Source organism: Apodemus sylvaticus, chromosome 10 (genome assembly GCF_947179515.1).
Source record: "Apodemus sylvaticus chromosome 10, mApoSyl1.1, whole genome shotgun sequence".
Classification (NCBI taxonomy): domain Eukaryota; kingdom Metazoa; phylum Chordata; class Mammalia; order Rodentia; family Muridae; genus Apodemus; species Apodemus sylvaticus.
The window spans coordinates 99,238,930-99,251,892 of NC_067481.1; the positions used below are offsets into that span (position 1 = coordinate 99,238,930).

General features: G+C 46.7%; 1 protein-coding gene across 1 annotated transcript in view; it reads right to left on the reverse strand.

Annotated features, from left to right (window-relative positions):
- Positions 1–8,544: 8,544 nt before the first annotated feature.
- Positions 8,545–12,963, reverse strand: part of Srl (sarcalumenin) — a 39,712-nt gene continuing 35,293 nt past the window's right edge. The window contains exons 6-7 of the mRNA XM_052196002.1: positions 12,620–12,853; positions 8,545–9,398 (exon numbers count right to left, since the gene is read on the reverse strand). Of these exons, the coding sequence (XP_052051962.1) occupies positions 8,587–9,398; positions 12,620–12,853 (1,046 nt within the window). The 3' untranslated portion in view covers positions 8,545–8,586. The remainder of the gene's footprint in view (positions 9,399–12,619; positions 12,854–12,963) is intronic.

Here is a 12,963-nt window from a genome sequence, read left to right on the forward strand (position 1 = left end):
TACAGAATCTCTTAAGTCCTTTCAGATCCTAAAATTGATGATTTGGAGGACAGCCCAAAGAATTCCAATCCAACCACAATATTACCCCCGGTATCCTATAGCTGCCGTTTTCATCTGTCTCACTGGGGACAGGAGGGGTGGTTATCCCCTCATACTGAAGTGGAGGAAAATAGGCAGGGTTAGGGCAGAACTTCGTTGGGTTTTTTTTGGTTTGGTTTGGGTTTTTGAGATAGAGCTTCTGTCCTGTAACCCGATTTGGAGGCCAGGCTGGCCCGATCCACCTGCCTCTCGAATGCTGGGATTAAAGACATGCGGCACCACCATGCTAGGCTAGAGCTTCGTGGCTAATGACAGAGGAGTTCAGCCTCAATTTCAAGCTCCTGGGATCATCTCTTAAAACTCTCACTTCCTGTTTTAGCTGGGGGCTGGCCCAGGAGAAAATAGCCCTCTAAAACCAGCAGGCACCAAATTCTCTACGCTGTACTTTCCACAGCTCGTAACTCTGAGCAAGTTCAAGACCTCTGTGGATCCTAAATCAGAGCTGTGCAGATCCTCTCAGGGCTTCAAAGCCTCAGCAACACCGGCCTTGAGGACACAGCCTGTCCCCTGGGTAACTGGCTTCGGGCTCCGAGGTGTCCTCTGGCCGGAGGGTGAGGGTGTCCGCCTGGAAGGACCTCTTCCGTCGGCCTCTTCAGCCTCACCGGTCGGTCCAGGAGCTGCAAGGCGGCTGGCGCTGAGGTAATGGCGTACAACTACCTTACGCCTCACTAGATCTAGGATACGAGGCAAAGCTCGGGAGTTCTTGCGCCCGGGAGCCCAGTCACCGCCCACTCCAGACTCACGGGGGTGGGGGGGTTCAGGACCCGTCTGCGCATGCGCCGCGCCAGCACCCGCAGCGTCGAGAGAAGGCCGCCAGGGGGCGCGACGGAGCAGTGCGGCCGTGCGCATGCGCACCAAGACTGCTGCTTGTGAAACTGGTTTCCTGCGCATGAGACCCAGCTTGCAGCCCGCTCTGTGGCTGGCTCCTGTGGGGCCGGGGTGAGCGATTGCAGCGTAGGTGGTGGCCGCCCACCCCACCTCAGGAAGACATATTTGAGTGAAGAAAGCCTGGCCTGACAGACTAGCCACGTTCAGTGAGGAGCCCCAGTTCCCCCACCTTCAGGGCCCCGGTTCAGAACTCACTTAACTCACTAAGATCAGGGGGCGAACTGGGGAAGAAGGCCAAGGCCAGGTACAGTCACGGAGTTTCCGGCAGTCTTAGAGGAAACCAGATTTGGCCCCAGAGAGGATGCCAGCCAGCTGCAGCCGGTGCGTTCCAGAAGTGCATCTCTCCACCTTGGCTATGCAGAATGGGAGGTGGAGGACCAACAGCAGCCCCTCCAGCAGGACCGCGGGGGCAGGAACACATCATCACACCACATCACATCACATCCTTTCCTTCGCAAACACTGCCACCTGTAAACTGGCTTCGTGAGGTGGAGTATCCCAAAATGTCCTGGGGAACCCGAGACGGGGCTTGGATTGGGTTTGGATGCGAGGTCTAACCGGGGCTTACAGACCGGGCCAGGCTGGTGGACTGAGCTCCTCCTCCAGGTCCTTAGCTCTTAGGAATGGGACAGAGTTAAGGGACGACAGAGACTCATACATCCCACCCAGCAGGCCCAGGGGCAGGCAGGAAACCCCTGCTGCATCTTCCTTTTCTTCATGCTATTCTCTGCCCAGGAACTGGAAGTGGCCTAGACTCCCTGGACTTTTAAACCCCTTTTCCTCTCCTTTTCATCATCTCTGCCACACAAGCGTTCACCTTCCTGTGAGTATCAACCCTCATCTTCCCCAGGATCCTGTCCAGCCATCAAAGAGTAGCTGTCAAAGAGTAGCTGAAGCCCGACCTCCTTCTCTGGTATTCCAGTGAAGAGTTCTGATTTTGTGTCACACCAGAAGAGGGCATCAGATCTCATGACAGATGGTTGTGCTGGGAATCAAACTCAGGACCTCTGGAAGAACAGTTAGCGTTCTTAACCACTGAGCCCTCTTTCCAACCAGGAAATACCCTTTTCAACAAAGGTAATACATTATTGTTCAAACAAAAATTTAATGATTTCAGTTCATTGGTTCTTTACAAATGAGAAAAAGGAAAAATACTGGAGTACTGAGGCAGGAAAACGGCTTTAATCTAGGCACTCCAAACTAGCCGGACAACATACATAGCAAGACCGCATCTCTAAACAAGTGGATAAGAAAGTCTTTTATCCTGATAGTATGATTTGGAAAATGTCGTCTTACTCCTGGGGTCTTCCCTGATCACTGTCCCTCCTAGGCCTTGGATCCCCTACATAGTTACTTCCCAAGGTCAGAAATGATACCTTGTAAATCTGAAAAGTTCCAAATCTTTTGAAATAGTAATGAGAAAGTCACTAGCACTAGAATTAGTGGAAATATAACAGATATTTTCATACTCGTCACAAAAATCATCTTTTGTTTGTTTGGGTTTTTGTTTTGTGATTTTTTGTTTTATTTTCATTTTTTGTGTTTATTTCTGAGACACTCTCAAATTATAGCCTCCTGAGTGCTGTGCTTACAGACACAAGCCACCATACCAAGCTCAAAATCACCTTTATTAGTGTTTGAGAAATGCATACTATGTACCTTGGGTTAATGCTCCAGGTCAGCACACATCAGAGGTGATAGGCTATAGTAGAGCTAGACCTGGTGGCTAGACCTGTAATCCTACCACTTCGGAAGCTGAGGCAGGAGGACCCTGCATTTGAGGACAGACTAGGCTACATAGAGAGTTCAAGGTCAGCTTGGGCTACATAGTGATTCTATCTCAAAAAGATCATTTTCTCATGTACACATTTCTTAAGATTTCTCTTTGGCTCTTTTTTTCTGATTGTTTTCTCATATTCTGGTTTGTTTGTTTTATTTTATTTTATTAGTTTTTTTAGATGTGTGTTTGTTTTCTAATGTGTGTGTGTGTGAGGGGGGGATTTGGTTGGGGTGGGTCGAGTATCTGGGAAGAGTTGGGGAGGGGAACTATAATCAGAATATATTGTATAAAATCTATTTTCAATAATAATAATAATAATAATAATAGCAAGAAGAAAAGAGTATAGTAGGTGGTAAGCTGGATCCCAGCCAGTAGAGATGCTTGATGCTGGCCTAATAACCCGAAATCAGTCCCTGGATCCTACATGGTGGAAGGCAAGAACAGACTCTCAAAAGTTGTCCTCTGAACACACACACACACACACACACCAAATAAATACAGAAACAAATTAAAAAATATAATGATTCAAAGTACTGAATGACTACTCAAAAACTCAATCAAATCTTCTCCAGTTGGAAAAAGGTTTGTGGTCAGAAAGTCAGTCAGCATTACCTAATGTGACCCTGAACAAATAACCCAGCCTACGCCATACCGGGAGCGTGGGTAAATGAGAGAGGTTTAGCTCTCTCATTTACACACACCTTCATCCTGGCCACTCTGACAATCAGGCTCATCAGTAAAACATGACTAATGATAGTAATAATGACTAAAATGTACTGAGTAGTGTCAGTGGGTTGTATCCTTTGTCAAGTCAAGCACATTCCAAGTCCAAGCCATTGATTCCCTACCACAACCTTGTAAGGGAGAGGCTGGCTGACGGTGTCTCCATTTTATGAGTAAGGAAACTGAAATGCAGTTTAGTCATTTGCCCAAGGCCACCCTGTATCAAGCCCAGAATCAATTCCGAGCAGTGTGACTACAGTCTCCTTTCTGAACTCCCGCTAGCCAGCTCCCTCCCTACAGTGGAGAGTTGTGAGGATTAACTTAAACAATGCACATAAAGCCTCAGTGTAGCTCAGGACACACAGACAATACAATCAGCCCATCTTTGTTAGATGTAAAGGGTGGTTTTGTCTACATAGCTGAAGCCCAGTTTCTGGCACAAAGGATATACTCTACAAACACTCTTCTACACACTGGATCCTACACACAGTGTAGACTAACAGACTACATCCCAGAGAGCAAGCAGGTGCAGGAAAAGTCCCTTTTTATGCCTGAGAATTTCTCCTCAGGACAAGACCTGTTGATCACACTTCTTCTGCATATAGTTCTGGGACACTAGCCAGTTTCTGTTGTCTCCTCCTTGTCACCTTTATGATCTTCTAGAGAACAATTTCTTTATATTAGAAAAAGCCAAAGCTTTGTGTCATGTCACTGAGGAGGAATTAGCATTAAGTACCTGTGAGATTTCTTCTTCTTCTTCTTTTTCTTCTTTCTTTCTTTCTTTCTTTCTTTCTTTGGTTTTTTGGATTTGGTTTTTTTTGAGACAGGGTTTCTCTGAATAGCCCCGGCTGTCCTGGAACTCACTCTGTAGACTAGGCTGGCCTCGAACTCAGAAATCCGCCTGCCTCTGCCTCCCAGAGTGCTGGGATTACAGGCGTGCGCCACCACTGCCCAGCTACCTGTGAGATTTCTAAGGCTAAGACACACCTGCAAAGCCTGGAGCTGATACGGCATTGTTCTTTGAATGCCTCTTCCTGGATCTCCATCCGGGGTGGGCCAACCAGGTGTATACACACACACACACACATACACACACACAGAGTCATAAATACATACACACAGTCACACACATACACACACAGTCACATACACACACAGAGTCATAAACATATACACACACAGTCACACATACATACACACAAACACATAATCACCTTCTCCTTCAGCATCTATTCATTCCAGTAACATACAAGTGTGTGTCCAACACTGTCCTAGACACTTAGGCATCTTTTAGCCACAAAAGCACACATCTCACCAGCTTCTCAGTTCCCTCTGACTTCACTTAAATGCTTTTTTGAGTCGTGTGTGTGTGTGTGTGTGTGTGTGTGTGTGTGTGTACATATATATGTATATATGTTTGTATAACCATGTCAGATGACATGTACATAGTCCTTATAGATATTCTTTTCATTTCTATCCCTCACATTTCCGGACTATGTTTAGAATGGCCTTTGGTTCTGCCTTTTCCACTTTCTGTTTCTATTTCAACTCCCATAATGGCAGCCCGGAGTTGTGGAAAGAACAAATTAGAGGGAGAATTTAGCCTATTACATGTATTCCTCTTTGAAGAAGACCTTGTTGCTTGCCTTCTGTCTTCTGGGGCAAAGCTCTCTGTTCCTGGCCTCCACAAGAGAGAGGCCAGGCTGCAGCAGGTGACCAGGTCAGGCTGTTCAGTTGTTCAAAGCAGAACTACATAAGGTGAGCATGGGAGAACATGGCCAACTTGTCCAGCCCTAGGATCCTAAGCCAGAGAACCCATTGGCCTCGGCCACCGACTGGCACCCTTCCAGGTATAACTATACAGATGTGGACTAGATTTATGGGTACGGATGTCCCTTTTGGGTTCTTTCTAACCGTCCACCTCTTCCCCTGGGCCCACATCTTTCCCTTTCAAACTAGCTCTTAAACCAGGTTATGAAACCTCTTGGGAGGATCCCAGAGCAGAAAACTTCTATGTTAAGGGAGTGCTGCTCTTATCAGGATACCAGAAACTGGAAAGTGTGGTAGGTTGGGTACTGGCTTAGGGAGTTAAGATATGTTCAAAATACACGTGCCCATACCTGTAGAGGGATGGACACTTTCTGGGATAGCTAGAGGAAAAGTGGTCATCCTTACCATCCCAACAGATCTCCCTCCATCATAGCCGCAGAGATCATGAGCTAGCTGCACAATAGAGGGCATAAACCAATTGGTATCACCATCTGAACTGCTCATGTGAAGGAGCTTGGGGTAGACATTTCCAGTGAACCCTATTCAAAATGGATACTGCTCTGGATATGGAAAATAATGAACTAAGGTTCTACAGAGGAGAAAGTTCTTTGGGTTTCCCACCATACAACAGCAGGCCTTGGCCTCTACACTGCTATTGAAGAACTGAATTTCTTCCGCACCCAGGATGTTAGGTGCTGGATGGAACCACCAAAAGAGGCTCCAGAGAACATGCAAAATGGAGGCAGATGTTTATAAACTTCCAAACTATTCCCCTAGAAATTTGAAAATGAGTATACTTGGGCCTGGAGAGATAGCTCAACGGTTAAGAGCACTGGCTGCTCTTCCAGAGGTCCTGAGTTCAATTCCCAGCAACCACATGATGGCTCACAACCATCTGTAATGGGACTGATGCCCTCTTATGGCATGCAGGTGTATGTGCAGATAGAGTACTCATGTACATAACATAAATATGTTTTTCAAAAAAGAAAAGAAAGAAAGAAAATGAGTCTACTCTACTTGATGAGAGGAAACTAAGAAATTCATTGGCTGGATACAATCAAGAAGGCCAAGACATTGAAGAGAGATTGGAACTTTATTGAGACGTTCTCCCTGATGAAACCAGAATAGAAAAAAAAAATACCCCGGAAAGGCCAGCCACTGTTGAGGCACGGACATCTCTGCATCCCACGTTTCTCCTGGGATGAAACTCCCTCCTCCTAGAGCCAGAATCCTGCTCAAAATCCATCTCTGCAGAGCTGGTCAAAGAATGAGTGTTAAAACCCGTGCTGACTGTCAGTGGCCTGTGGGCAGGAGAGGGACAGAATGGAGACAGAGAAGAAATAGATGGAGAAAAATCCAAAAGGAAGGTACCACTGGTAAGGTACTTTCCCCCGAATGCAAATACTGTAGGAATCCATCAACCTTACCTTGCCTGCTTTCCTCCAAGCATGCAGCTAGGACAGGGTCCATACAGTTTAGCTTTTTCCCTGGTTTGTGCATTGAGACAAAAACATTTGCCACACAAAACCCACAGGCATGAGGCGCCTGAAGAAGAAGGGTAGGAGGGACAGTCTCTCCAGAGAGCACATGACAGAGAGACGAGGGGAGGAGTCTGAGAAGAAAAATCCAAGACAGATTACAGCTCATCTACCCTAGCCACCAGGCTCCATGAATAACCCTTATGGGAGGAACTCACTCCTTAGAAACAGTGTATTGGCAGCTCTGGAGCTTTTGATTTGTGGCAGATCCTGGGCCCTACATAGAGCCAAAGCAGTAGCCTCCCTTCGGAGGGGGCACCAGACTGCTAAGAATTCAGAGAAACACAAACTCCTAAATTGAGGTTCTCTATGTAGCCTCCACTAGTTACAGCTGATGTGACCTACTTGACCCTCAGAAAGAATGACTTTGGCTTAGCCTTCCTTCCTATTTTTCTTCTGCTCCAGATGACACCCTGGTGCTGGCAGGTCCCACCCCATGCCTCACAAGCCCCCCCCCCCAGGACAGCTTGCTCCCAAAACAGCAGCTGTCTGTGCTCAGAGGAAGCCCTCAGGGCAGGCTGAACTCCACCTTGCCTGCTCCATAAAAAGCCCCCATCCTCCCAGAGCTTCTCAGTCCCCTGCACTTCAAGGTGGCAGTGTATGTGTGCCGTGCAAGTCCAGTCTCTGTGCCCTCAAGTCTGACATCCTCCAGTGCACATTCACTGGTGTTTGAAGGCCCTGACTGTCCTGACTGCATTCAGTGGGTATTTGCAGAAGTTCAGGTTGAACCTAGGCCTTATACGGCACCAATGCCAATGCCAAGGGGCCAGTACTGGTTCTGATTCTAGGGACTTTTTCTCAGTTGGAAGTTTTGATGTATCAGGGAATGGAGAAGAAAGGAAAAGAGAAACCATGGTTCTGGGAACCAGAAGAGACATGTCCTCTGTCAAGTGCTCCCACAAAGAAGCTGTAGAAACAGCTTCCACTGAAACTTGGGAGAATGTCTGTCCAGAGAAGCCTCCAAGGACTAGGAGCAAGGTCTCCATTGTCCTCTGTGAAACCCAGTACCTTTGTGATCTGAGCTTTCAAAGACATGCAACAGACAAAGACACACTGCAAACCAATTAACCCCCTGAGTACCAGTACCAGTGAGTCACGTAAGGAGGGAAAGTGCTTGAGTGCATCACCCACTCACCCTTCTTTTAGGGACAGCTAAGTGTCTGAGCTCTCCAACTGGGACATCAATGAAATGATAGGTGGGGTGACAGATCAACACCATAATTTGAAATCTCTTGTTTTAGTTTTCTGGATGTCCCACCCCTTGGGAAAACAGGGAGAAGATTCCAAGGTTGGGCTCAAAATTTATGAAGATCAGACTCAAGAGACTGTCCACTTCTGAAAATCAACCCGCGCTTAGGAGGGAGCCAAGGAGGGGCAGGGATTGAACAGAAGATGTGTGTGAAAGGAGCTGACGCAGGCCTGAGAACCCTCAGGAAGTTTCCACTAAGTTTAGCTTATTTGACCCTTGTTATTTTAGTATTTGTTAGAATTTAGCTGCTCTCTGTTCCTCTAAGACAGGACCCAGAAAAAGCAAGGGAAGCTTTGTAGACTGACTTGGCCTGTGTCAGGCCTTCTAACTGAAGCAATAAGACAAGCACGCTATGATTCACAGTTACCACTCTCCTCCCTAGAACCTTCCCTGATTCACCGGCCTCAATGAACTCCCAAATCTCCAATGTAGACTGATTGTCGCCAGTATGGCTCAAAGGGTTAACAAACCAGGACTTTTCAGACAGTTAGGACACAAGCTTATTCACCATTGGGGACCCAAGAACAGCTACACAGAAACTAGTGCTTCTTGTAGCGATTCTTTGGGGTCTCACCACAGCCTGTTTTGTCACAGTTAGGAGCACCTGGATTCTTCCCAAGCCCAATGCTACCCAGAAGGCTGGGGAGCTCCTGGGTGATGGCTCGTTCAATCTTCTCCAGGAAGCAACCCCCCATGTAGGAGCACTGCTGAGAGAGGAGTTTGAAGTTGGAAATTGGGTTAATGCCGAAGAAGTCCTTATAAGCCTCACGGTTGGGAAGGTCAAATTTGCTGACGTTGGTCTTCGCAAGGATGGTCTTGAAAATGTAGAATTTATCAGGATCTTCCACAATGTCCTTAAAGACCAGTTCCCCATCACTGAAGAAGGTCATTTTGTCCTTGTAAGTCTGCAGGTATCGGTCAACTAACAGGGCGTGAATTCGGACTCGGATGGCGTGCTGGCGAATAAAAGCAATCTTGTTCTCCAGCCTGTTCTCGATCACCTGGTTCAGGTCTTCCAGGAGAGAGATCTCCTCTTTGAGGAACAGTTCCCGGTGGGTGTCCGGCTTATAGTCCTGTGGCCAGAAGGAGCTGACATAAACCCGTGGCGGCTCTGTGACGTTGATGAGAGGGGCCAAGCTCCAGAAGAGAGCTCCATACACCCGCATGAGCATCTGTGTGGCCAGGTTGTCAGCCTTGTTCAAGATGATCCTTATCTGGGACTCGCGGCCCTTCAGTTGGCGGAAGAGCATCTCCAACTCCAGACCCACATCCAGCTTGGTGGGATCGAAGACAACAAAGATGAGGTCGGCTCTGTCGATGAACCACTGACACACATCGTTGAAGGGGTAACCTTGGGGGGACAGGAATGAGGAGTCAGGCTGAGTGGGGAACACCCAAAGCCCTTTGCACCTCCCTTCAGTACCAAACCATTATATGGGCTAAAAAAAAAAGAGCCATGGCTATTTTCTGGGTTTGTAAAGCTCACTGAGCATTATCTCTTGCTTTTTTTGTCAACCTTCAACCAAGAACACTCTGACCCAAGCCAGGCAGTGGTGGCGCACGCCTGTAATCCCAGCACTCTGAGAGGCAGAGGCAGGCCGATTTCTGAGTTCAAGGCCAGCCTGGTCTACAGAGTGAGTTCCAGGACAGCCAGGACTATACAGAGAAACCCTGTCTCGAAAAAACCAACCCCCCCCCCAAAAAAGAACACTCTGACCCATGCTTTAATGTATAGTGGCTTCTGAATCCCTAGCGAAGGGAAGGTTTTGTCCAGAGTAGACGTTTTTATGCAGTGTGTGGTAGTATGTTCCTGTAATCCCAGCACTCAGGAAGGCAGAGGGAGGAAGATCGTCGTCAGTTTAAGGCTAGGCTGAGCTGAAGCCACTGTGCTTCAAAAATAAAACCAGCAACAAAAAGGGAAAAAATTGGGACTAGAGAGATGTCTCATTGATTAAGAATGCTGGTTGCCCTTTCAGTCCCTAGCACCCACATGCTGCTCCCGACTGTAACTTGAGTCTCAGAGGAGCCAATTCCCTCTTCTGGCCTCTGTGGACACCAGGCATGCATGTGGTATAGACATACATGTAAGCAAAACACCCATACACATAAAAATACTAATTTTTAAATTTTATCTTATTTTCAGTTTTTGAGGCAGGATGTCTGTGTAGCTCTGGCTGTCCTAGAACTCACTCTGTGGACCAGGCTGGCCTCAAATCTCTGAGTGATCTGCCTGCTTCTGCCTCCCAAGCATCACTACCACCCAGCTAGGAAATAATAAAATTTTTAAATGGAAAAAGCAAGTGATTTCCTAAATGTGTGAAAGATTTAGGACAATGGCAAAGATATTGAAAGGATATCAGGAAGCCGGAAGGAGAGAGAATGTGTGTTTAAGGGAAAGAATTGTGTGGAGTGTTGAGTGTCTGCCACGACCTGGGCTAGCATTTTAGACTTTGTTGTAGACTAGCCAGATGGTACCTGCCCTTAATTTCTTGTTCATCAGCTATAAAATTACAAAAAGAACAATGCTATGAAAGCTGACTTAGAGATTACTGTGCTAGGCTGGCTGTGGTGGTGCCTAACTTTAGTTCCAGCACTCAGGATAATCCCAGTACTCAGGAGGCAGAGGCAGGAGGATCTCTTTGAGTGTGAAGCCAGCCTGGTCATAATGGCAAGTTCCGGGGTGGGGTGGGCAGGGCTTACTGTGTTGTGAAACAGTAAAACACCCAGCTAAGTCTGCAGCCATACAGTGCTCAGCAGACATTAATTCTTCTCACCTGCTTCCTTGACTTTCTTATTTACTAACAAGATGACAAAGACTAAAAATTAGCAAACAAAAAATGACAAGGACTACCACTGTGATAACTATTCTCATTAGCCTACTTGACTGCATATGGAATTAACTAAAACCTGAGCTGCTGGATTCACCTGAGGGACTTTTCTTAAATTATTTGAAGTGGGAAGACACACTTTTAATCCAGATCTTTTTAAGGTGGGAGGAGCCACCTTTCATCTGGGATACACCTCCTGCTGGCAGCCTTTATAAAGGACATGGAAGAAGGAAGCTTGCCCTCTTTCCTGGTTTGCTCTCTATCCCCCTGCCAATTCCATTCCTTCACTGGCAATAGAGCCTGCTTCTTCAGGATACCAGTGTATGATGAAGAACAGCTGAGACAGCCGCCCTATAGACTAAACAACTACTAGATTCTTAAACTTTCTGTTGGTAGACAGCCATCATCTGTACTCCACTCTAATAAATCCCCAATAGGTAGATAGGTAGGTAGGTAGGTAGGTAGATACATACATACATACATGCATATATATATATATATATATACATATGTACGTACATAGATAGATAGAGAGATAGAGAGATAGAGAGATATATAGATTTAGCAGTCTATAATTTCTGTTCCTCTGGAGAACCCTGACTAATACAACAGTTTTGAGGACACTGATTTTTTTTTATGACTACCAACTAATATATAAAGTTATCTGATGGATAATAGGGCATAATAAGGTTATCATTGACTATAAATTACATTGCTACTAATAAACAAATGCAAGTCATAACCATACACTGAGGTTTGCCATCCAGTTATGTGATACTATGACTGCCCTGTTTAGGACACATGAGTGCAGATATCCCTGTGACATGGCAGTATATCAATGGCCTATGATATAGCTTCATGCTTGCCAGGCCCAGGACAGCAATCCCCCGCCATCTGAAGGTAAGCAGCGTTCTGGGTCGACTAATTTAGGCTAAAACAGGCCCAACAAAGCAGATATTAGGAGTAAGAAGAGACGTAGGCCATGCTCAGTGGAGAGAAGCCCTAGCCCCAGATTAGCCAAAATTCAAATATAATTCACCAGGATAGGATTGGTCCAGGCCCTCCAGTGTTCAGGGAAGACTGGGCACTGAAAGACAACTTGTTCGCAGCTTGGGATACCAGTACTCCCTCTAGGAAAATACGGGCCATCTCCAAATCAGCCCTTTAGGAAGCAGAGAACAAGACACTCCAAACCCCAAAGTGTCACCACAGCCACAGTGAGCAGTAGAGAAGAGAATGCATCTCTTGAGACCATTAAACATCCTTTCTTCTCTGCTGGCCTACCACCCTCTGTTGATCACAGTGTCCTAAAATGGAGCTCTTGCTACACACAAATGGCTGTTCTCTCTCTCTCTCTCTCTCTCTCTCTCTCTCTCTCTCTCTCTCTCTCTCTCTCTCTGTGTGTGTGTGTGTGTGTGTGTGTGTGTGTGTGTGTCTGTGTGTCTGTGTGTCTGTGTGTGTGAGAGAGACGTGAGGCCCATAAGTGTGCATATATTGGTCACAGGAAGATGGTAGGTGTCTTGCTTTACTGCTTTCTGTCTTGTTTCTTTTAGACAGGTCTCTTATTTTGTTAAGCTAGGCTGCTTGGCCACAGAGCTCCAGGGATCCCATGAAACACTGGAGGTTTACACACAGGCAACCTTGCCTGGCTTTTTACATGGGTGCCAAGGATTTGAACTGGGGTCCTTGTGCTTGCAGAACAAGTGGTCTTCCCACTGAGCATATCCCCTATCCCCTAAATTACCTCTTTCTTGTTGCTTGCGGTTTTCAATGATGCCTGGTGTGTCCACGAAAGTTACTCGTTCTAGAAGTTTGTGGGGAACCTCAATGCCAATCAGCTTCTCCAGAAAATTCTGACCAAACTTTTCCAGTGGTGAGAAGGATCGGGCACTGTCAGCAGCCATGACAATGCCCTCAATGGTCTTCAGCTTGGGCCCATGCATAAGGACAGTGAACTCAGAGGTGGTAGGTTCAGCACCTGAATGCATGGGTGGAAAAAAGCGAGTACTGAGGAACACACTGCTGGAAGGGGTGTGAACAAGCAAGGAGTCTTGGAAAGGACTTCCACAAAGATGGGACAGGTTTACT